Source organism: Narcine bancroftii, chromosome 8, assembly GCF_036971445.1.
Source record: "Narcine bancroftii isolate sNarBan1 chromosome 8, sNarBan1.hap1, whole genome shotgun sequence".
Classification (NCBI taxonomy): Eukaryota; Metazoa; Chordata; class Chondrichthyes; order Torpediniformes; family Narcinidae; genus Narcine; species Narcine bancroftii.
In genome coordinates this window covers 52,412,145-52,437,594 of record NC_091476.1, presented here as the reverse complement: position 1 = coordinate 52,437,594, position 25,450 = coordinate 52,412,145, and the positions used below count along the sequence as shown (strand labels likewise).

Below are 25,450 nucleotides of genomic sequence, written 5' to 3'. Positions count from 1 at the left end.
GGTAGGGGCTTCATCCAGAAGATCGACTTGGACCTTTTGACTCCTCAGCTGCTGCATGACCCACTTTTAATAGTCTAGATTTTGAACTATTTGCATTTTCAGCAATAAAGTAAAAAAACACCGTTATCTGGAATTCGAGCAACTGGCAAAAAACAACTCGAAGGAAATAAACAGGTTAAAAAAAAAAATCGAAGTTTAACTTTGGCATGTCTTGCTGTTAGTTTGCCAATCGCGCAACACATAATCTCAACCAACTGGAAAATGCACTCATTTGGCATTTACTAATCCCCAGTCCAGTTTTACTGTAACTTGTTCAAGAAATGTTTGTATTGCCATTTTCAATTCCAAACTTAAAAATAAACTGAATTCTAATTCTTAAAAAACAATGTCCCTCTGTTACTCCCTCACCCGCTGCTCCCTTCTATATCTGTTACCTATCACTACTACCAGTGTCTTGCGTCAGCAAGAACGGGAGACGTGCTTTTGATCCCCAGCTAAAGAATTAAAAGGAAATGATGGGTTCCATTGAGTAACTCAGGCAGGTTTGTCTGTTAATGAGGCCTTGGTGACAATTGTCTGAGGTTCTGATGTTGTTTACCCGCAGCAGTTTATCCAGTATAAGTCAACACCTCATCATTCATTGGCATTAATAATGGGATGTCTGTTTGCAGTAGGCAGAATTCATCATGAGGTTTCCAATGTGCCTCGGGGTTGATATTTGATGTGAAAGGTTCTATTTGTTTTGTGAGATGTGAATCTTGGCCTTCAGGCCCAGGCTGACCTTAAATTGTGCCATGGAACCTTTGTGTTTACGTTGGTCTGGCTGAGAAAGAGCGACTCGTCCTCTGACGCGCATTGGGAGCCAGTTAATAGGAGGCTTTGAGCATTCCCCGACACTGTGCTCTTTGCATGGTGGAGCTGTGGATCTGAAGTTTCTGCTCTGAGTGCACCACCATGTCCAGCTACAGGACCTGCTGAGGATCAGAGAGCCAGAGGAATTGATCCCTGTGATGTGGTTGTGCCCTGTTCTCTGGCAGTGAAACTTGAGTCCTGGTTCTCATGCGGTTTATAGATCCTAGGCTGGTTCATTGTAATGCCAAGATAGTTAGCTCGGATGCTGACCTCTGCTTGTTTCCTCTACTGAGTAGATAATGCCTTTATCTTCCAAATTAGTGGCATTGTCAATGGGCTATGAGGCACTACATCAGTGAAACGTGAAGCAATCATACAGCTTGTAGGTTGCTTTTCTTTCCATTCATTTATTTATGAATTTATTGGTTGAATGATGAAATTAAAACCTTCTAAACAATGCTTTTGGGTTGGCTGAGCCACTGAGCAGAGTTGGTAAATGTGTGGGCAGGTCATGGAACTGGAGTGACTGTGGAGTGTCCAGATGAAGGAAGAATGAACCTCTGAGCCTGTGGTGGAATAGGGAGAGTTGGACAAAAGGAGAAGCTGACCACTGCCCCCAGCATGACTAACTGATATTTCTCTTCCCAATTGCTCCAAAGTGTCCTCCCTTTGCCCACATCCTGTCTTCAACCCATTCGCATTGGGACCTCCCAATATCACGTGGTGGAATTTAGCTGAAAGAACTAACAGGGACCAAGAAAGATCTGTCTGAATTCTTGAAACAATACAATTTTTTTGTACGCTACTGCTGTAAATATCTATCTTTCCTTTTGTGTTGCACTGCATTAGATTAATTTACACTCATGGTTTTTTTTTACATAACTGCAGCAAGCAAGAATTTCACTGCATCTGCACATTGTAAGTTTTGTATGATAGTCAACTCTCCTCATCTCCTGAATAGAGAGATGGTGCTGTCTTTCACAGTGGGTAAGGGTTAGTTAAAAGTAAAACACGAATATCTGCAGACACTGTGGTTGAAGTAAAAACACAGCACTAGAGAAACTCAGCAGGTCAAGCAGTGTCCTTTATATAGCAAAGGTAAAAATACAGAACTGAAGTTGGGGGCTCGAGCCTTTCTTCAAGGGTTAAAGTGCACAGTCGAAATGGTGTGATTATCTTAAAATTTCAATTTAATTTTAATCGAAACAGTATGTTGACAGGTCATTTCAGCCCAGCAGCCCCTCCCGCCCAATTACACCCCATTACATTTTTGATTGGTGGGAGGGAACCAAAGACCCCGGGGAAAACCCACATAGATACGGGAAGAATGAACAAACTGCTTACAGACAGCATGGGATTTGAACCCTGTTCCCAATCGCTGGTGCTGTAAAAGGAAATGGGCATCATTTTAAAACTTATGAGCTTTTCTACACCAATAGATTGTGGTGAACAGCATCACCTCTATTCATGAGAAGGTGATGAGAGCTTATAATTCCATGCTATGTACAATGCAGAGGTGCAGTGAAATTCTTGCTTGCTGTAGCTGTACAAATATATATAAGGTCTGCACAGATACGTAGAAAGACTAACATGTATAAGTATAAATTACACAGTGCGTCAAGAGGGAAGAGAAGATCGATATTCACAGCTGAAGTTGTGCAAAAATTGTTCCATTCCAAGAATTCAAACAGATCTTTGTTGGTCCTGAGTAGGGCAGTGCAGGGAGGTTCAAGAGCCCTAATAGCAATTAATGCCGGAATTCAGGTTTCTGCAGCTTCTGCTGGAAGATAACAGTGAGGAGTGTGGGTGAGAAGAGTGAATGAAATCTTTTGTGATTCTGGTGGCCTTTTTGAGGCAGTGCCTCACAAAGATATTTTCAGCAGATGTGGGTTTTCTGCCTGTAATAACCATATAATAGTTTATGGCATGGAAACAGGCCATCTTGGCCCTTCAAGTCCACGCCAGTTCACTCAAACAACTCCACTAGATCCCTCCCCCCCCCCCTCCCCGCCCCCCAACCTATGGAATTGGCTTCTGCATTCCTAGGTCTTTGAGTTTCCAAACCTGGCTATGAAGCAACCAATCTGCCTCTCCCACCTCCGGCAGCTCATTCCATGTACCAATCTGCCTTTCAGTACACTTTTAGAAGTTTGATTGACTATTCAACCATATGCTGAATCTCTGCAAACTCTTTCACAGTTGCCTTGTGTGTTGGCTCCAAGAACTAACCCAGTCAACCACTATCCTACCACTGAAGTCAGGTGGGTGGCCCCTTTGTCCCGTTAACCACTTTACGGTTCACCACTTTATTCAGCAAAGGTGGATCTGAGCTTCAAATTGTTTGCCATGTTAATTCTTCATGCCCATTCCCATTGGGACCTCCCAATAATATTAATTCAGTTCTTCTGTCTTCATTGCTGCCTGAGATGCTGCACATTTCCAACTGACCTCCCCTCCATGGACTCTTGTCTTCTCTGAGGTAAGGATTTTCTATAAGAATAATAAAGGGCTGTGAGCGTGAGGTGAAGAAAGTGGTGGAGTAGGTTTACTTAGGTCGACACAACATTGTGGGCTGAAATGTTCTATGCTCTAATTCCCACTGCCTCATAAAAGCGGCTACCATATTAAAGGACCTGTGCCATCCCCTTCATAACTTTTCCTACACCCCCCCCCCCACCACCACAATTGGGCAGAATTTTATTTCCCACTGTTAGCAAACTTGTGAACAGGCCTTCCGTTTGTCAAAGATGATCTCTTGATCCCACAAACCCTGCTGTTTTAACAGTACTTCTCCCTGTAATACAATGGGATTTTTCCATGACCTGCTATGCTTAACTTTGGGTTGACTTGCCTGGGTAGCATGCTGAAAAAAATACAAGCTCCACTATAGCTTGTACGTATCAACAAAAAATTCAATTTGATTCTCTTTGGATTAGCAGTATGTTTTCTCTCTCCCATCTGTCCTCAATCACTTTGTTACACCTCCTGCAGACAAAGAGGCAGATCAGCATGAGTTTACCGCTCTCTCAGGTGGCACCAGCACCACACCTGACATTCAATCTCTTCTTCGCCATCATAAACACTCGCATTGTTCTCTCCACTCCACTATTTTCTTTGCAGCTAAAAAAGCTTTGATTTATAAGTTTTTTTCTCACTTTTGATTTGAGAGTTGTACATCGTAGAAACAGGCCCAACTTGCCCATGCCGAGCAAGTGGCCGACCTGAGCTAGTCCATTTGCCTGCACTTGGCCCAAGTCTCTCTATAGTTCTATCCATATACCTGCCCGAATGCCTTTTAAACATTGCCATTGTACTTGCCCCACCACCTCCTCTAGCAGCTCATTCCATGTATCCAGCAGCCTTTCTCACAATAAACCCACGCCTCTAGATTCAAGTTCCCCTACACTGGGAAAAGACTGACGTTTTTGTAAACCTCCTGAGGTCATCTTCTCGTGCTCCAGGTGAAAACAGCCCCAGCAGTTTCCAGTCTCTCCTTGTAACTCAATTCTCTCTACCCTAGAACATCCAGGCAATGTTCCTGTGAATCTTTTGTACCCTCTCAAGCTTAATGACATCATTGCTGTTGAGTGGTGACCAGAATGGCACTCAATACTCAAGTGCAAATAATGATTCACTTTGTACTTGTTCATTCAAAGGTTTGGCTGACATTCCATATGCATTTTTCATCTCTATGTATCACCACTTTAAGGGGACTATGTGTTTTACCCCATTCCTGGGCTCCTGTCTTTTAATGTAACTCAGCAGGTCATACAGCAAAGATGTATAACCATCATTTTGGGCTTGAGTCTTTTGTCTAGCTACAAGTAAAAAGCAGGCCCCTGAAAAATAAGGTGGGGGCAAGGAGAGGTGCTCAGGCCAACAGATAAATGGTCATCGGTGGATATGGGTGGGAGGGCAGAAAAGGAAAAAATGCTGATGGAGGAGGTTTCTGAATGGTTAGGGAAGTGGGTGGGGAGCTCAAGGAAAGGAAGACAGAGGGAAAGTGAGAGAGACGAGAGGTCTAATGGAAACCAGAGAATTTGATGTCAGTGTCATCTGGATAGAGAGTGTCCAGATGGAATATTAGGCCTTATTCTTCCATTTTGTGGGTGGCCTCCAATTTTGGCAGTGCATGAGACCATGGACAGGCATTTCAGAGTGGAGATGGGGTGTAGAATTGAAATGGTTGGTGGCTGGGATATTCCCATTATTGAAACAATCTCCTGATCTGTGTCCAGTCTCTCTGATGTAGAGGAGACCACAGTGGGAGCACCAGATGCAGTAGATGATCCCTGCAGATTCACAAGTGAAGTGTTTCTTCACTTGGAAAGACTGCTTGGGGCCTTCAATGGTAGGGAGCATATCCTGTTGTCAAAGGGGGACTTACCAAGGAGGGGGATTAGTGGAAAGGCATAAGAGGATGAACGAGACTGTGTATGACCCAGGCAGGTTTAACTTCCCAAAATGCATCATTTCACACTTTGTCCAAGTTAAGTTCCTCATTTCCAGTTGTCCGAGATCCAGTTTTAACTATTGTCCACTGCATGCTATGATAGGTCAATGAATTGAGATGTCAGCTCTCTTGCCAGACCAGTGGGGAATGATCTGTTTTTATTTCAGGTTCCCAGATTTTTGTTTGTTGGCCTGTGCTCAAAATTTGTTTGCCCTTCAGTTAACCAAATTGTGTAATGAATCAATGCCATTTTTAACATTGTTGTATCTGTAGTTGGATGAATTGTTAATCATTGAGGCACGGTTAATTATATATGCTGGAAATGGAAAATGGAGCACTTAATGGCCTTTGGACCAATGTTATTTTGTTGTTATAGCTCTGAGTGCATGGAGTTATGTCCATATGTCAATTTTAGACTTATGCTGCCTGCCTTGTGCACTTTAAAAAGATTCTAATCTAGAACATCTTTCTCGAATGTCATATTACTGGTAACCTTTGGTATGGCCACTTCCAGCAGGGTGCTCTGCAAAGGCTGTTGAGGCATGAGACACAGAGTCAATGTTCCAAGCAGAAATCCCTGCAGTCTATGGTAATTTCTCCTAGGGCCCACCCATCTCTAACTCCAAGTGAGACCCCCCCCTCATTTTTTTTGGTCCTGATTCGCTTGAAACCCTGAGGAGGCAGTAAAGAGTTCATTGCGTCAGCTGTCTAGAGGCCTAATTGAGTAGGGACTGCAGAATTCTCCTCCGGAAGGACATGTTGAGTTTTAACAGCAATCTGGCAATTTTGTCACGATTGTTAAGGGATCAATCTACCTTTTCAATTCCAGATAAATGATCATTTGTATTTAAATACTTCAGTTGCCTTGGTGGGATTTGAATGTACTGGGGGCATTGAGACTTTCTCAATGCTTGAGCCCAGGGCTTCTGACCCCTGCCTTCAGTGCCTGGGGCGACAGACTGACAACAGCCCTCGGTACACTTGCCTATGTCCTCAGTTAAATCAATGGGCTCAGCTCACTCTGCCACAGCTGGGTTTTCAATCGCTTGACATCTGTTTCCATTATTTTTAATTTCTCATTTTGTGTTGTCATAACTGGTGTTCAAATGCCGGCTCTTACAAAGTGACAATGGCTCCAGTCACCCACAGTTCAAGAATATGCACTTCTATACATTCCACTCTCTTTAATGTAATGAGCCCAAAGGACCCCAAAACCCAGCAGCAATAGACATTCACCAAGATAAGTAGTTATTTAAACAAAAGTTGTTTTTAATTATCTTTAAACAGAAAACAGAGTCAAACTTTAAATTATCTCTATAAACTTAACTAACCCAACTTAACCCCCTTCTAATTCTAAGCGCATGTATATGTGGTCTGTAAATGTAAGAAAAGTTCTTTGGTTCACAGTTCAATCTTACAAGTTCTCTGGTTATAGGCAATTCTTTTACTGTGCACAGAATTAAACATGTATAAAGTTCACCAGGCTTTGGTGCTCAAAAGGTAAATGTTTACCGCTCAGGAAGGTTATTGTAGGGTTTGCAGAGAGAAATTTGTTGTTCCAGGATTTCCACAACTGAGTTACCACCATTAGCCACCTCATTGTCTTGCTGCTGAAACTTGCCCCATCAGGGTTTGCCAGATGGTAACCTCTTTCTTCAGGCTACCACCACAGAGTTCCTTTCTTTTTCACTTATTCCAAGAGAAACATCAGACAGATAGCACTTCCAGCCATCCCCCACTCTGCAATTTGTTTCAGTTCCAACCAGCTTCTCCTGCTTGTTTCAGTTGTTTGTTCTCTCTCTCTCTCTCTCTCTCTCTCTCTCTCTCTCTCTCTCTCTCTCTCTCTCTCTAAACCCCTGACCTTCTCCAGCAAACAATACTAGGTCAAACTGTTGTCTTTAGGTAAACAAAAACCCAGGAGTCACCTTTCTGTGCACTCTGTCAAAACCCTTGCAAAGACCTTTCAACAGCCAGATTATCTCCTGCTTGTTGATTCAATGAAGACATTTCAATCATCACCTACTTGTGAAATGGGCACAGCATTCTCCATCGTTTCTGTAAAGTCATTGAATTCTTCAATATTTCAAATAAGATCTGTTTTAAAGCGTGTGCATGTATGTAACCTACTCTAATTTAACCAATGTATCTCCCAAATATTCTGTTACATTAAGCACTGCAAATAACTGAGTCACTCATTTTTTTCCCCTTAAAATACCACACAATGCAATGGAAGTGACTTTCCAGCATTCTGTTTGTCCTTTGGAATGGTGATGTTCTTCACCCTTGCTCTGAGCTACTAACCAGCCCCAAATTGTTTGGATGGAATTGCAGAAGTCATAAGGGTGCGGGAAATTGAAGCAAGAGTAGGCCATTCTTAATGCCAAATGGTCAAACAGAGGCCATCAGCAAATTGGAGGAATATCATCTCATCTCCCGTCTGGGCATTCTCCAACCGGACACCAATAACTTTGATTTCTCCAGATTCCGTTAACCCCCCTACCCCAAGTCCTATCCTTTCCTTCAGCTCTCCATCCCTCTCCATTCAGAGCTACCCCCTCCCCCATTTTCTACCCTCTCACCTATATCCGCCTACAACCTCTTTTATGTAAGCCTGTTCTTCTCCCTTTTCCTCTTCCTTCGTCCTCTCTGCTTCTCTGTCTCCTGCCTCCTATCTATTTATTCAGGTGCCTGCCTGCATTTTGCTCATTCCTCGATGAAGGGGTCAGGCCAGAAATGTTGGTTACTCTTTGCTTCCTATTGATGCAGTGGGACCTGCTGAGTTTCTCATGCACTGTTGCGTATTGCATTCGACCCCTCATACCTGCACTTCCAATCATTTGGTTCATGACTGATCTCCCACTTGCTGCATTAACCACATCATCTTCAATCCCCCTTTGAATACAAAGCTATCGGCCTGTCTTGGGGCAGCAAGGCCACCTCTTGGGCTGCATATTCCAAATGTTCAGCCCTGCCAGCACTTTGAAAGAGAGAATTCTTGATCTTGGTGAGTGTGCATCTGTTGTTGGCAGAATCACAAATGGCAATGAGGAAGCGTACAGATGGGAGATAGATCAGCTTGTTGAATGTTGTAATGACAACAACCTTGCGCTCAAAGTCGGCCAAACTGAGGAAGTGATTGTGGATTTCAGGAGGAAGTCAGGGGGACATGACTCAGTCCTCATCAAGGGCTCAGTAGTGGAGAGGGTCATGAACTTCAAACTCCTGAGGGTCATCATCTCTGAGGATCTTTTTTGGAGCCTCCACGTTGATGCAATCACAAAGAAGGCTTACCAATGGCTATACTTCTTGAGGTGTCTGAAGAGATTTTATATGTCACCGAAGACTCTCGGAAACTTCGACAGATGTACCATGGAGAGCATTCTAGCTGGTGGAAGCCAGATCACTGGGAGTATTTAAACAAGAAATAGACAAGTATCTCATTAGTGAGGGCATCAAGGGATATGGGGAAAAGGCTGGAAATTGGAACTAGTGTAGAGTAGCTTAGTGTAGATTTACGGAACGGACTCGATGGGCCTAGTGGCTTGGTTCTGTTCTTTTGTCTTGTGATCTTGTGACCAAAGACCTCAAATAATCCACTCAAACTCTGACCCCCTCACATGATGGCCGCTCTGCTTATACCTCTCACCTATTTAAACAAGCCTGTTTTTTCACCACACCACCCCCCTTGCTCCAACTCCTGTTCGCTATAAAAGGGAAATTATTCGGAAAGAGATAGCCTTTGTCTATAAGTGATGTCGAGTTGTATTGAATTCATTAATGATGACCTTCTGCCAAAATTGTACTCCTTTTATCAGACCATCAGGTACAGGGATGATTTGATGGAAACAATACAATTTAAAACTGGGTCTCACCCACTGAGGTAGCAAGTTTCAATGAAAGCTAATGTCTGCTGGATGGAAATACCAAGGAGGAGAGACTATATAATTGTCTACAACAGAAAGCATAATAACCATCTTATTACAGAGAGATTGGTCACAAGGGCCTCCTATTACACAAGAGAATCATAATGTTCATTGTGATATACCTTGTACAATGCACATAAGCACCAAATCTCTTGCTTGCTGCAGCCAAAGAGGTTCTTCAAAAATTAAAAAAAACTACAATATTATACGTTAAATGAAAAAGAGATTATAAATATTAAAAATTAGAAATTCAATGTTACTCTAGTGCAAGGAAAAAGTGGCATTACAGTAATGCAGACAAGCCTCCTTGTGGTTTTGGAACAGTCCCTGTTTAGTGTAACAAGAGGAGGTAAAAGACCCTGATAGATGTTGGAGAGATACCATTCTTGAACCTCAAGGTGCTGGTCTTCCGGCTTCTGTACCTTCTGCCCAAAGGAAAGGGTGAGGAGATGTGACCAGGGTGATGGGGGGGGGCCTTCTTGAAGCAGTTGGCTGCCTTCTTGAAGCAGTGCCTCAGATGTCCACAGTGGATGAGACATAGCATTGGTATGTGTGACTGGCTGAAAGTTTCATTGTCTAATGAAGCTGAAAGTGTATGAATGGACCTTTCACCTTTAGCTCAAAAAAAGCTAAATATTTGTCTCCCAAGTGTACTGAATGGTTTCCTGTTTGACCTCTGATTTGTTAATAAACCACAACTAGAGTTTTGAATGTGTGTGTTGATCCACTGATGAGATTGACTCCTCCTCAATTTGCAGGAGGAAGCAAGGGTTCTAACTGTGCCAGAATTGGAATTGTCCCAGCGATTTTTTTTTTTCTCTCTGAAACTCCAAAGAACACCAACTGAGTGAGGTAAACGAGACAGACAGGCACAAGATAAAATGAACACAAGTATATTTTTTATTATCCAGTTCTCCTTTAATCTTTCAGCAGGGCAGAAAAAGCTAATGCAGCTCCCTGCCATTAATAGAGGCTTTTATTGGCAAAGTAGTCGATTCACTTAGTTGATGAATTGACAATGCCTGTTGAGCAAAAGGATGTCAGTGTTTACAACCAGGCACATGTGACAGCAGCAAGTTTTCCCAATTTAAAATGTCAGACCTTAACAGAGTAAAGCCGGTAACATTTATCACTGCCATGCTATAGCACAGTTAGTGCAGCGGTTAGCATAAATACTATTAAAATGCCAGTGACTTGGGTTTGAATTTGGCACTGTAAGGAAGATGTCTGTTCTTCCCAAGACCTGCGTGGGATTCCTTCAGGTGCATCAGTTTCCTCCTACATTCCAAAGGCGGGGAGTGAAGGGGTGGGGAGAGGAGGGGAGTGAAGGGGCGGGGAGAGGAGGGGAGTGAAGGGGCGGGGAGAGGAGGGGAGTGAAGGGGCGGGGAGAGGAGGGGAGTGAAGGGGCGGGGAGAGGAGGGGAGTGAAGGGGCGGGGAGAGGAGGGGAGTGAAGGGGCGGGGAGAGGAGGGGAGTGAAGGGGCGGGGAGAGGAGGGGAGTGAAGGGGCGGGGAGAGGAGGGGCGGGGCGGGGCAGGGAGGGGCGGGGCAGGGAGAGGAGGGGAGTGAAGGGGAGTTCAAATTTAAATACAAATTATTTCGAATTTGCATACACATATGTGCATTGTGATTAAAATAATATCGCTATATGGGAAAAACTTATAAACTAAAAAATGTTGGTGACACAGTCACCTGGATTAAATTAAAATTTTAACTTGGTTAACTTTATGAAGAGTTACGACCCCAAAGGACCCCAAAGGACCCCAAAACCCAGCAGCAATAGATATTCACCAAGACCAATGGTTACTTAAACAAAAGTTGCTTTTAATTACCTTTGAACATTAAAACAGAATTGCACTTTAACTTATCACTATTGACTTAACTAACCTAACTCCCTTCTAATTCTAAGCACAAGTGCATGTAAAGTGTGTGTAAGTTCAGAAAAGTTCTTTGATTCACAGTCCAATCTCACTTCTCATTCCTCCAAGTTCACTGGTTGCAGGCAATTCTTATACTGTGCACAGAATATAACATTTATAAAGTTCACCAGGGTTTGGTGCTTGAAAGGTTACCACTCAGGAAGGTTCTTGTCAGTTTTCAGAGAGAGATTTGTTGTTCGCTGGACACCCACAACTGATTCCTTTTTAATCAGCCACTTTAGTGTCTTGCTGAAGAAACTTGCCTCTTCAGGGTTTTCCAGATGATAACCTCTTTCTTTCAGGTCATCACAGAGATCCTATTTGTTTCTTTTATTTCAAGTGAAACATTAGATAGCCAGTTCTCTCCTCTTCCATGAACCACAAGGGCTTTGACCTGGCTGAACCAAGCACTCACAACATGTCTTCCAAAATGGGGCTTTCCTCAAGCTTGCCAGCTTGTCCTTTTCCAGTCTCAGCTGCTGCTACTGCTGTCTGTGAAATTGCAGAATCTCTCTCTCTCTCTCTCTCTCTCTCTCTCTCTCTCTCTCTCTCACTTGTTTTACTCTCTCTGCTTGCAAAACCAACCTGCCCATCGCAGATGTGTTACTAGTAAAACTTCCCACTAAAAGATATTGGACCAGTAAAATGTCTCACAACCACTTTCACAAGGATGACATTCTGTCCCACTGTGCTTTCACTCACAAAATGAATAATTGATAGCAAGTTCCACTCCAGACAGTCTGCGGCTCTGACATTTTTGTAAACAACAATCTATTAGGGAAGTCTCTTGTGCACTCTCCAAAGCTTTTCCAAAGGCTGTTGGCCCTGACATGTCTAGTAAGAGCAGAGCTCTAGTATTTTAAATAAGATCTGTTTTAGTGTTTGTATGTGACCTACACTGAAAAAACCTGCCCTAATTGATCGCCCTAAAAGCATATCCATATTCTGTCACTGCAGATATGGTGGAGGAGGATGTGTGGATGTGGTGGCTGGTGGGGTGGCAGGTGAAGACAAAAGAAATCCTGTTCTTGTTATGCACAGGGTAAAGGGGGCCAGGGTAATGTGCGGGTAATTGAGCATATGCAGGTGAGTGCTGACTTGACGGTGGTAGAGGGACAGGTACGTTGTTTGAAGGAGGACATCTCTGATGATCTATCATAGAAGTCCTCATCCTGGATGCAGCTATGACAGAGAGGGAGTAATTGAGAGAATGGAATGGAATCCTTACAGGGGACAGGGTGTGAAGTGGTGTAGTCGAGGTAGCTGTGGGAGTTGGTGGGTTTGTAGATGTCTGTCGAGAGTTTGGTCTCCTGAGATGGAGACAGATCGAGGAAAAGGAGAATGTTGCTAGAGACAGACCAAGTGAGTTTGAGGTCGGGTTGGAAGTTGGCAGCAAAGTGAATGAACTCAACGAGCTCATCATGGGCAAAAAAAAGACCTGGAACATTTCAGCAGGTCAGTATTGCAATGAAGTGAGTCATTAAGTATGATTATTGCTCAAGGAATTAATTATTCATTTTGTGAGTGAAAGCACGGTGTGACAGAATGTCATCCTTGTGAAAGTGGTTGTGAGACATTTTACTGGTCCAATACCTTTTAGTGGGAAGTAAAGTCTTACTAGTAACACATCTGCGATAGGCAGGTTGGCTTTGTTTGAGAGAAGTCATGCCTCATGAATTTGATCTGAGATTTTTTGAGGAGGTGACCAAGGGAATTGACAAAAGTAGAGGGTTGTCTCTGCGCACCTTAGCAAGGCCTTGGATGAGATGCACAAAGTTGGAGTACATAGGTGAGGTAGCAAATTGGAGACAACATTGCTTTGGGCATAGGAATGAGGGGGTATTGGAGCGGTTGACTTTCAGATTGGAGATTTGTTACCAGCTATGCGCTGCACGGATCATTGCTGGGTCCTTTATTGCTTTTCTTCTACATTAATGACTTTGAAGAGAAGATAGAGGACATTATTAGTAAGTGAGTGAATGGCCCCAAGGTTATTTAAGGTTATTAAAGGATATAAATCATTTAGACAGATGAGCAAAGGAATGGCTGGTGCTAGTTTGAAGAAGTTTGGTTACAAAGACATGCTTTCTTCAAAGTGGTCACACAGGTATGGATAGATGATCAAGGAAGTTTATGGTTGCTTGCCTTTGTTGGCAAGGCATTGAGTACAAAACTTGGGACATTGTGCAACAATTGTACAGATTGTTGGATCGGCCAGGCGTGGAGTATTGTGTGCAGCCCTGGTCCCCATGTTATCGGAAGGATGTGATTAAGCTAGAGAGAAAAGATTGACAGAATGGTTGGGCAAAAATCTAATCTGCTAGAGGAATAGTGGATGAGCAACATCAGTGCAGGCAAAAGGATGGCCAGTGTTTCTGATTGGCCATCTGAAGAGTTCTTGATTTCCCCACAGGACTTCCTGGGATTGTAGGGCTTCAATTATGAGAAGCGATGAAATTGGCTGGGACTGCTTTCCCAGAGAAAATGAGGCTGAGGGACAATCTTACAGTGTCTTTTCAAATCAAGAGCAGCATAGATAAGATGAATGGGTCACTGTCATTTTCCCCAGTGCAGAGGAGTCTTAAACTAGAGGGCATAGTTCGAAGGTGAGAGATGAAAGATTTAAAGGGGATCAGAAGGACAGATAGACAGATGGGAAAGATCTTGAGGGATGCGAGTCAAACACAAGCAATAGTGATTAAATTTTAAAATATATATTTTTTTAAAATATTAAAAATTAAATTTAAGCATACAGCACGGTAACAGCCCATTTTGGCTCATGAATCTGTGCCATCCAATTTTCACTCAATTAACTTACAACTTTGGTACATTTTAAACAGTGAGAGGAAACCGGAGCCCCTGGGGAAAACCCACGCAGACATAGGGAGAACGTACAAACGTCGCAGGATTCGAACCCTGGCCCCGATCACTGGCACTGTAAAAGCATTGCAATAACCAACCGTCCTGAAGTGTAGAGGCACCCTGATCGGCATGGACAAGTTTGACTGAAGGGCCTTTATTCTGTACAATGTAACTTCATGAATCTGTGTATTTAACTTAAAATTTGTACTTACTTCTTCTTCAATGTGCTCCAAAACATCTTGATTAAAGGACTATATAATATTTTCTCATGTATCGATTCTTTCATTGACATAGTTGTCTCCCCAGGGATTGCTTTTTACTGAAGAATATTAATTCTTCCTTGTATTAGAGGCTAGCATGTCTTATTATAATGCAATGGTACAGAGCACTCAACCTAATGTGTTATTATTGGACAGATTATCTTTATTGAACTTGTACCATTTGCCTCTTTGCAGGAAAAAGCAAAGATTATTGAGCCATTGGATTATGAGAATGTGATTGAACAAAGGAAAGCACAGATCCAGAGTGATAGCCTGCGAGACCTTCTGCAATTCCCATCGGATGAAGTTTCCGTAAGTAGTTAATCTGTGGAGCCTGTGTTTCCTGCCAAAAGTTTAATGAACTTGGCATGGTGACCATTGGAGTCATTGATGGACAGCTCTTCTTACAGTTGGATCAAGTTCTTGGAGAGCCATCTTTGAGCCCCGTCCTTGGGAAGCAAAAGACTAAGGAAATACGGCATGTCCGCAATGTTTCAGACAAATTTTTATTGATGCTGCATTGGAAGGTATCCTGCCCAGATCTGTCACAGCTTGAAATAGGAACCACTCTGCCCAAAGCTGAAAGAAAGTGCATGGAGTTGTGAACGTGAATCATGCCATCGTGCAAACCAACCTCCCCTCTATCGACTGAATTCTTGATTCACCAGCAATCTAGAAGAGACTTCAGCCCATCTAGTCCATGCCAAACTATTCTATCTTGCGCCATCAGCCATTGTCCCCAAAACCTCTCCCATCCATGCACTTATTCAATCTTCTCTTAAATGTTGAAATTGAACCTGCATCCACCACTTCCACTGGCAACTCTTTCCACATTCTCACCACCATCTAACTTAAGATGTTCACCCTAATGTTCCCCTTAAACATTTCACCTTTCACCTTGAACCCATGTCACCCAGTTCTTGTCTCACCCAACCTCAGTGGAAAAAGCCTGTTTGTATTTGCCTTACCGATACCCCTCATGATTTTGTATTTCGCTTTCAAAATCTTCTGTCATTCTCTGATATTTCAGGAGATAAAGTCTCAACCTATTCAGCCTTTCCCTATGAACTCTGCACTTTAAATTAGAAATGTGTCCACCTCAAAATATTTGAGGCAGGAGGAGGAAAATGCAGCCCATGTGAATTTCAAGTGGAAAAGGGGGGTAAAACTCTTTGAAGTTGTATTGATACTGACCATTTCTTCTCTTCTGAATTCTTGCTGGTCACAGTTGTTTTTGTATATGGTGGCTCAGTTTACTACTGGTCAAATTGGAAGGGAGAGGAGGAAAGACCTCGTAGATGGATGGATGTTTTGAAACGTACCGGAGGGGGGTTAGGTTAATTGGGCTCGTGGGCCAAAATGGCCTGTTAGCGTGCTATACGTCTATTTAGAAAAAGAATACTGAGGACTACTGGCAGGGACTGCAATGATGACGTTCTGTAGCCTTATGGGGGCTCAGGTCAGCACACTTCCACAGCAGAACTCCCAGCTCACAGGCAAGATGAGAAAATGCTCCTCGAGTCGTCTCCTTCCCTGACAGATTTGGTCTCCCTCCAATTTGTAAAGGAGATGGGGAAGAGCGGGCTCAGCACAGCTGAAGTGCCAACAGTTAAACAGAAGCCAGAGCAAGATGCTAGTATTTCAACTTTCAAGGAGGATGAATAGTTGGAAGAAGACTGAGTTTTTGGCATAGATTAGGCAATTAGTTATCGTCTTTTCCCAAGGGTAGTTTAGCCTAAATCTAGGGTACATAGGTTTTAAGGCAAGAGGGGAAAGATTTTAAAGGGATCTGAGGGGCAACTTTTTCCACACAGATCAAGGCTGATGGGTATGGGGAAGAGTTGCTAGATGCAATTAGAATGTTTAAAAGCCTAGATAGGCATGATTTACAGACCAAACACAGGCAGCTGGGACAACCTGTTTCCCTGTCTCTATGACACATAAAGGGAGAATATCATTTGAAGGGAAACCAGTTTTCACTAGCTAGATGATTGGACCAAGATGTGATGGACTGAATGGTCTCTAACAGACCTGAAAGTTTCTGAGTGACAGAATCCCCCAGCCTTGATCCAGGCCTTTCAGCCCATTGATTCTGTGCCAACCATCAATCACCCATTGCAGTTTACTGTATGCAATCATCCCATTGGGTTTTTTTTTAAGAGGGTCAGACATGCGGCTGATGGATGCATGTACCATCCAGGAAGTCCATGCACACACTCTCAGAATAGTTTCTCACCACTAACTTTGTTTTCCTATCTAGATCTCAACGATTCCACACCAGACAAGGACTGTCTACTCCACACTGCCTTCAGATGCTGAAAAACTGGCACAGAGCCTGTTGGTGAAAGAGGTACGAGAGAGTGAGGCAATCCAGTGAATGTCAGTTTGTGCACATGTTCTATGAGATTTCATTGCAAGGCTTGGGAACTCCAGTAAAGCAGGCCTTAAAACCCACTTCTCCAATGAAGTAATTACTCACCCAACCTAACGTCATCTTGGCTTGATGAAATTTCCTCACAGATTATTCCCACAGAGCTTGGGAGGGACAGTAAATCTGGGAGAGAGAGAAAATGTAGGAATAGATGGCAGTTCACATCAGGGTGACGCTGTGGCACAGCAGTTAGTGCAGCTGCTACATGGCTTCAGGGACTCAGGTGTTGTTCAGTGTGGAGTCTGCCTTTGAGTCCCCTTCATCACTCCACCAAGTGCTCTGGTTTCCTCCCACATCTGAAGGTGCACTGGACAGTAGTTAATCAACCATAGTTAACCATTCCCAGTGCAGGAAGGTGGAAGGTAATCCAGAGAGGTGTATGAGAGAAGAGGTTAAAGGGGTGGGGGGAGATTGGTGAGCTTGTCGTGGCGACACCTCTGCATTAGTCTCTTCAGTTTGAACTACGGTTAGTACACAACAAAACTGGAGGAACTCAGCAGGTCAGACAGAATCTGTGGAAAGCAGTGGGCCTGGCCCTTCTTCAGGAGTGTCAAGTTTGGTAAAATGCCCAGATATGTAGTTGAAGATGTGAGAAGGGGAAAGGGTGAGGAGCCAGGCTGACAGGTTGAATGCCAGTAGGAGAGGAAGAAAGGAAAGGAGCTCAATGGTGGGGGAGAAGGCAGAGTAGGAAGGAAGGAAGAAAAGAGGTGGGAGCAGGAGGAAGGAAGGTGCGGGTGATGGCCAGGGGACGGAGAAGCAAAGGAGTTAGGGATGAGGGAAAGTGAAGGTGGGTGAGAAATAAGAGAAGGGGGGAGGAGGCCACTGGAAATTGATGGTCAATATTGATGCCATCTGGTTGGAAACTGCCAAGATGGAATACAAAGTGCTGTTCATCGAATTTACATGGAGCCTCAATTTGCCCTCCGTAGATGAGGCCATGGATTGATGTGTCAGTGCGGCAAAGAATGAAGTGGCTGATCACGGGGAGATTGTTGCTATTGTAGTGGACAGAGTATTGGTATTCAACGATTCATTAATCATGATTCTTTTCTCTCTCCCATCCAATTTTGTATTCGCACAACATTTTAATTCGATGAAGTTTTAGCTGGGAATAGAACCAGCTGGTCCATGACAGTGCAAGCTTGGCATCCCAAAGGCCGCGCCCCTCCTACTCCTCCCGTTCTCAGCAGCCTCTGCAGCCGGTGGCTGATCTCGTTGCCCTCGAACACCTTTGAGCCGGAGAGTGAGATACAAGGCGGCAGAAGAGCAAGAGAGCAATGGTTGGAGATGAGAGGGGAATGATCTGAAAGGGACCTGAAAGGCTTTCCACACAAGAGGTAAAAGGAATGTGGAATGAGCAACCTGAAGAAGTGGTAGACGGGAGCCCACTTTCAATGTTTGTATGATATTTGGACAGATTAGATGCATGGGAAAGATTCAGATGGCTTTGGGCCAAGCACATGCAAATGGACGGATTCAGATAGACAACTTGGTTGCTGTGGAGAGTTTGGGCTGAAGGGCCTGTTTCAGTGCTCTGTTGTGCAATCACAGCAGTCAAGGCATCTGGATGATGCTAAAGTTAAAAGCAATTGAGAGCAAAATTTAGAAGGCTGTCAAGGAACTCTTGCTTTTCATTTGTATCCTGTGTTTTTGGATTCAATGCTGACCTTCTCTGAGAAATCCTAGATTCTATTGTTGTACCAATATTGTTATCATCTCTTTATCAGATTGCAGCATTGGCTTATCATCCACCCTCTACCTTGCCCTGTTCTTCCCTTGGTTCGCTCTCCCTCTGTCTGGCATCTGCCAGTCAACTGCTTCTGTCAATTGTTCTTTACCCCTCCCAGATCCAACTTCCTCTCCCTGCCCCTAGTCATAATTCTCACCTTTCCTCATCATATCAAATCAACACCTTTTCTCCATTGGTCTGGACACCTCCCCCTCCATTCTTCCCCCCTCCCCCTCGGTCTTTAATTAAGATGCCCACCTGCTTTTTGTTCTTGCATTGAATGAGGGCTCAGGCCTGAACCGTTGGTAATAAATCTTTGTGTCCTATGGATGCTGCAAGACTGGCTGAGTACCTCCAGAATTTCTGAGTGTCTTTTACTGCAATTGCACCATCTGCAGACTCTCGTATTTCACCCCAGTCATGCCTCTTCCACTCTGTCCTTGTTATACCAACACTTTCTCATCCATTCATTCAGTCCTGATGAAGGGTTCCTACCCGCAATGTTGACTTTTTTATTCTCCAACTGACGCTGCTCAAACTGCTGAATCCCTCCATCAGATTGTGTATGTGCTTCAGGATGCCGAGTTGGGTGGAGGAGTGGCAGGTGGAGTTCATTCTGGATAAGTGATGGATTTTTGGAAGGTTGAATTTGAAAGTGGTTCATGACAGGATTCTTAGGAAGTTGTGGAAGAACAGAGGGACCTTGCGGTCCAAATCCATTAATCTCTCAAGATTGTCATGCAGGTGGATTGAGTTAGGAAGGCTTGTAGTATGTTGGCCTTCATTAGTCATTGGATTGAGTTCAAGAGCATGAGGTAGTGTTTCAGATCTATAAAACTCTGTTTCAGCCACAATTATGTTCAGTTCTGGTCACCTCATTACAGGAAGAATGTGGAAGCTATGGAGAGGGTACCAGGATGCCACTGGATAGAATAAAACTGTTCCATCTCTTAACCATTTACAAAAACACATATATGAACTTTACAACCATAGACAGTTGGATCAAACCACAGGAACAGCCTGGCAAATATTATCTGCAGCTCCCCAATTGAGGGCTCATGCATGTTTGTTTCTGTGATTCACTTTAAACTGCTGGGAACCAGCAGTTCAGTTCCAAACTCTCTATCACAGCTGTTTTTGCTCAGCCATTACGTGGTATTACAGGCAGTGCTTGTAAAGATTCAAGTTTATGATCATCTGAGTCCATATATACAACCTGAGAAACAGCATCTCTCCACACCATGGTGTGCACGCATAGATACACAATGCACTGTCCATAAAAATCACAAATAATTGAAATAAATGTACATTTGGGATGATTACAGGATGAAGCTATTCCCCAGCCTGGCAGTCCTGATTTTGATGCTCCTGTCCCATCACTTTGATGCTAAACAGTTGAAAATACCCTGCACTGGAGGAAAAGGGTCTTGTATAATTCTTTGAGCCTTATTTGGACAATACTCCTAGTAAATGTCATCTACAGAGGAAAATTAGACCGTCTCGGCTGTTTTAATGATCTTCCGAATAGACTTCCGGTCTGATGCTTAGAAGCTTCCACACCACACGATGATGCAGCCAGATAAGACACTCCCAACTGTGCTCCTGTAAAAGGTAGTCAAGTTGGGGGCCGGTAGGCTTGCCCCCCTTAGCCTCCTTAGGAAGGGTGGCATTGCTGCACCTTCCTGACTGATGAGGAGGTGGTGTGGGTCCAGGATAGGTCATCCCTTGCATGCATGGCAAGAAACTTTGTCCTCTCTACTCTCTCCACATCATAACTGTGTCTGTGTAGTGGAAAAAGGTCGACCTTTGTCCTCCTGAAGTCCACAATAATTTATTTTAATTTGTTCACGTTGGGACTGATTTTTGCTCTCAGCATCTCTCCTCTCTGTAATTGTTGCTGATGAGGTATCATTCACAAATGTAAGGGTTGATAGTAAAAGTCTTTTTCTCAGGGTAGGCAAGTCTATAACTAGAAGGCATGCTTGCCATCCAGGTGAACGAGGGCCTCATGATCTGAACAGCTGAGGGGATTAACCTGTGGTAGAAGTTGATCATCCCCACAAATTCCTGTAGACCCTTGGTCATGCTGGGCTTAGGAAACTTCTGATGGCCTCCAGTTTACTGGGTAGGGGTGTGGCTCCTTCCCTGATTATCCTGTGGCCCAGGAAGTCAATGCCCTCCAACCCAAACTGGCATTTGGCTGGGTTGATCGTCAGGCTGAACTCGCTCAGTCAGGTGTACAGATTGCGGAGGTGCGCCATATGTTCTTGTTGGTTTCTGCTCGCCATCCAGATCTCAGCCCATTGCATCCATTAGCCACTGGAAGGTCAGTGTGGCATTCTTCAGCCTGAATGGCATTCAAAAATATTCAAACAGGCCAAACATGGTGATAATGGTGGTCTTGGGAATATCATTGAGGTGCACCCGGATCAGATGATATCCCCGCTTGAGGGCCACTTTGGAGAAGATCTTTGCCCTGTGCAGGTTAGCCGCAAAGTCCTGGATGTGTGGCACGGGGTATCGATCTGGTGTTGTGGCCTCGTTGAGCCGGCGGTAGTCGCCACATGGTCTCCAGCCGCCAGTTGCTCTTGGCACCATATGCAGGGGAGAAGCCCAATGGCTGTCCGCCCGCTGTACAATGCCGAGCACCTCCAGTTTCTTGAATTCTTCCTCCGCCAGCTGGAGCTTCTCCGGAGGAAGGCATCTTGCCCTTGAGTTGAGTGGCTGGCCTTGGGTCAGGATATGGTCCTGTACTCCATGCTGGGGCTTGCCGTGGTGAATCGGGCGTTGAACACTGCAGTGAATTTGGCCAGGACCTTGGCGAATTCATCGGTCTATTGCTGGGACCTTGGCATCTTTGAGGGGGAAGATTTGGAAAGTCTTGGCATGGACTAATTCCTGACCCTTGAGGTCACGAGTAGGTTATGGGCACGCAGGAAGTCTGACCTGAGGAGCGGCAGTTCCATTGTAGCCAGTGTGAACAACCATGAGAAAAGTCTGCCTCTCAACTGCAGTTGGACCTTGCAGGCACTAGAGGTCTGGATGGTGCAGTTGTTGGCAGCCCTCAGCATGGGGCCCTACTACATGTTCCTGGTATCCTGTCCCGACAGGGGCAGGACGCTGACTTCTGCTCCTGTGTCTACGAGGAAACGTCGTCCAGACTGGCAGTCCCAAACGTGTAGGAGGCTGTCTTGTTGGCCAGCCATCATGACCATCAGCGATGGCTGGCCCTGGCATCTCCCTGAAACGCGCATGGTGGCCTGCACCAGGAGCCTCTGGAGTCCCACTGGTCATTGGGATTGCCTCCTCTCTGGGGCTGCTGTTTTCTCAGCGCTCTGCACGGGTCTGGCAGCAGGGTTTAATGACTAGCCCCATGGAACATCTGCTCATGTTGAAACTTTCCGGGGGTCGCTGAAGTCCGCATCAGCAGTTGGATGTCCTCAGGTAGTTGCTCCAGGAATGCCTGCATGAACGTGATGCCCAGGAGGGCCAGAATCTCGTTCATGAGAGTCAACATCAGTTCTGGTCTTGGGTGTCAGGGACCACTTAATCTTTGGTTTCTTTAAATTGTCTTCCTGCAGCAATGCAGACCTTTTGTGGGGCTCCCAGCTCTGTCTAGGACCTTATAGCACCTCCATAAGCATCAGAAGTCTCATGGCTGCACTGTCTTTTCCATGCCATATTTGAGACTCCACTACAGCAGCCTCATCTTTTGATTCAGCCTCCCTTCACCACCACCCTTCCCACTCTCCACTGCTTCAGGGGGAATTCCAGTTGTTGTCCCACACGCCATTCCACCGGCTGTTTAGGATCCTCTGAACAAGTCATAGAGTCGACTGTTAAGCCACTAAGGGACACATATATATCAACCACATGGAAAAAGCCACATCCCCTCTCCAGGTGGCACTGGGAGCCCAGGCTGTCCAACCTTTGCCTTGAGAAATGGTGCTGTGGCCTGCCCTTGCTTTAAGTCATCCTCCTAGCACTGCTGCCCCACATCCTGTTGTGGACTCTCCCCGGCCCAGTTCTCTAGGACAGCATAGTGGCCCAGTGAAGAGAGGTACACTCTCGTAATGATAGAGCAGGGTGGCTGAGTGAGTGGCAGATTTGTGCAAGATGACCGAGATGGGAGTGGAGGGTTGTGGTGATGTCATGTGCTCTTCATCTTGGGGTTAGGGGTGATGCAAAGCTATGTACTGCCTGCTTCAGTTACATTTGAGAGCGTTTGTCATATCAACTTATGTCTGGAAAGTGTAAAACATTCAAATTATTCCACTCAAGGGTATTTTTTTTAATTATAGTTGTTGATGCCAAGTTCATTAGGCTTCTTCCTAATATGAATATGTGTTCTGTTCTCTCTCGCGCGCTCTCTCTCCCAAGATATGTGGAGAATATTATCTTCCTTAAGATGTCTATTTCCAGAGGCAGACAATGAGGGCCAGTGTGGGTGTCACTGATCAAGTACTTTGAAAGGCCTCTTTGATAACTGGGCTACTTCAAATTCTGTTCTATTCGTGGAGTCGAAGTTGAAGCATTTGCTTGTTAATCACTGGTTTTCACATTTGGTGGTGCATTATGATGGCTGGCAATTTAAGCAAATGACCCACTGCATATTCCAATAAACTGCAATGACAAAATAACCAGTGCCTGATTTTTGTGATGGATGTGTGATCCAGTGTGGAGCAGGCCAATTGGATGCAGAATTGGCTTGATGTGAGGAGACACAAGGTGGTGGAGGAAGCTTGCTGCTCAGTCTGCTGACCAGGGGTTTTCTGCAGGGATTGATGATGGGTCCACTGTTGTTTGCCAGCGACATTAATGATTTGGATGGCAGTGCAGTTCACATGATTAGTAAGTTTGCAGATGATGCTGAAATTGATTATATAGTGGACAATTAAGAGGTTTATCTGAGATTACGACAGGATCTGTATGAATTAGGAAAGTGGGCCAAGGAGTGGCAGATGGAATTTAACTCGGACAAGTGCGAGGTGTTGGTGGTGTGACAGATTATAGATATGTTTTTGGGAGATAAGTTGGGGCAGGTTTTTTTTTAGTGTGGGTCACATACAAACACCAAAACAGATCTCATTTAAAATACTGGAGCTCTGCTTAAGCTCGAGAGGCCAGCTCCAAGAGCCTTTGCAAAAGCTTGGGAAGTCCACATCAGCTAATTGATTGTTGTTTTGAAAAGTAACAGATGAAAGAACTCTGAGGAGTAGGTTTGGAGCTGCAGGGTGTCTGGGAGTGCTGTTTGCTGTTCTAAGAGGGTCATGTGATTTTTTTTCAAGCAGTGAGAGTCAAATAGGCTTTTCTCAGAGAGAGAGAGTGAGTTCTTCAGTCCCAGAGATCAGCAGCAGCAGCTGAGACTGGAACAGGACAAGCTGGCAATCTTAGGAAAAACCCTATCTTGAAGACAGGTTGTATGCGCTTTGTTCAGCCTGGTCAAAGCCCTTGTGGTTCATGCAAGAGGAGACGACTGGCTGCCTAATGTTTCACTTGAAATAAGGGAAACAAAAATGAACTCTGTGGTGACCTGAAAGAAAGAGGTTATCATCTGGAAAACCCTGAAGGGGCAAGTTTCTTCGGCAAGACACTGGCGTGGCTGATTAAAGGGGATCAGTTTGTGTCCAGGAACAACAAATCTCTCTCTGAAAACCGACAAGAACCTTCCTGAACGGTAACCATTTACCTTTCAAGCACCAAAACCGGGTGAACTTCAGAAATGTTAAATTCTGTGCACAGCATAAGAATTGCTTGCAACTAGTGAACTTGGAGGAATGAGAAGTGAGATTGGACTATGAATTTGGCACACTTGGCTTCATCGGCCAGGGTATTGAGTGAAGGAACAGAGAAGTCATGTTCCAACTGTGCAATATGTTAGTGATACCGTACTTGAAGAATTGAGTGCAGGTTTGTTAATCCAGCTAAGAAAAATGCATAATTTTTTTGAATATTTTATTTAAAAATTTCCATCAATGTAATTATATACTTCTACATAAGCAAAATTTGATTAGATTAAAATTACAATGATTATATGGTAATTTACGCCTTCCCCTTACCCTCTCTCCTCTCCCACATATAGCCCCCTCGCACCAAAAGAACATACAATATTAGAAGTAGATATAATATATAGTATATAGAAAAAAGAAAGAAAGAGAAAAACGCTATTATTTTGGATTGTGTAAAGGATCAGCTCATGCATTGGGATCTTACAGTATTTATATAGGAACTTTTGAGAAGAAAATTATTACAGGTGTTAAAAGGCTGGAATGGGGAAATGCATAATTGAGCTGGAGAGAGTTGCAGTATTTTTGGGAATGTTACTGGGACTGGTAGGTGTGAATTACAAGAAGAGATCAGATCAGTCGGGACATTTGTGTCAGAGGCTAATTGAAGACATTTGTAAATGTTTATAAAATCATAAGGAGCACGGATAATGTAAGTAGTCATCATCCTTTACCCGGAGTTGGGAAATGTAAAACTAGAGGGCATACATTTAAGGTGAGGGGAAAGATTTAAAACAGTGGCTTTCAAACTGCCCCCTAAACTCGTGTTCCACCTTGTGCAATCCTGATGCCATAAGTGCCCTACGATTAGCAAGGGATTGCTTAAGGTGGTATGTGAATGGAAAGAAAAAGTTTGAAAACCACTTTAATCGTTCCTAATTGACTCGTTGTGGGCTCGATTTCATAACTCCAAAGGAAATGGGCCAATGACAATTTTTCATTTTTTTTTAAAAACTTTATTTATTTGAAGAATCATTAATAGTAATACAAAATACATTCCATAAAGAAAATTTTATGTGAACATATATTTAAAAAAAATAAAATTAAAAATAAAATTTTAAAAATAAATCAAGTCCCCACTCCCCCTCCCTCCCCATCAGCCAGCTCTCTTAAGGAGAGCTAAAAATATATAAACAGAAACTAAAAGTATATAATAAATCAAAATATATCTAAATGCATATATTCCAAATATGGTAACCACTTATTAACAAAAAAATAATAATTGTCATGGAGATTA

At 43.9% G+C, this 25,450-nt stretch overlaps 1 protein-coding gene and 1 long non-coding RNA gene across 5 annotated transcripts in view; one reads left to right on the top strand and one right to left on the bottom strand.

Annotated features, from left to right (window-relative positions):
- The window catches only part of dock11 (dedicator of cytokinesis 11), a 292,933-nt gene that overhangs the window by 45,171 nt on the left and 222,312 nt on the right, over positions 1-25,450 (top strand). For all 4 annotated transcript variants that reach the window (XM_069893719.1, XM_069893720.1, XM_069893721.1 and 1 more), the window contains exons 2-3: positions 14,463-14,579; positions 16,528-16,617. In XM_069893719.1, coding sequence (XP_069749820.1) covers positions 14,463-14,579; positions 16,528-16,617 — 207 coding nt within the window. The remainder of the gene's footprint in view (positions 1-14,462; positions 14,580-16,527; positions 16,618-25,450) is intronic.
- LOC138740695 (uncharacterized) lies at positions 3,041-9,244 on the bottom strand. The gene is made up of 3 exons (XR_011343119.1): positions 9,178-9,244; positions 8,597-8,708; positions 3,041-3,342 (listed from the first exon to the last, which is right to left on the bottom strand). It is a non-coding gene; the product is annotated as an uncharacterized lncRNA (long non-coding RNA).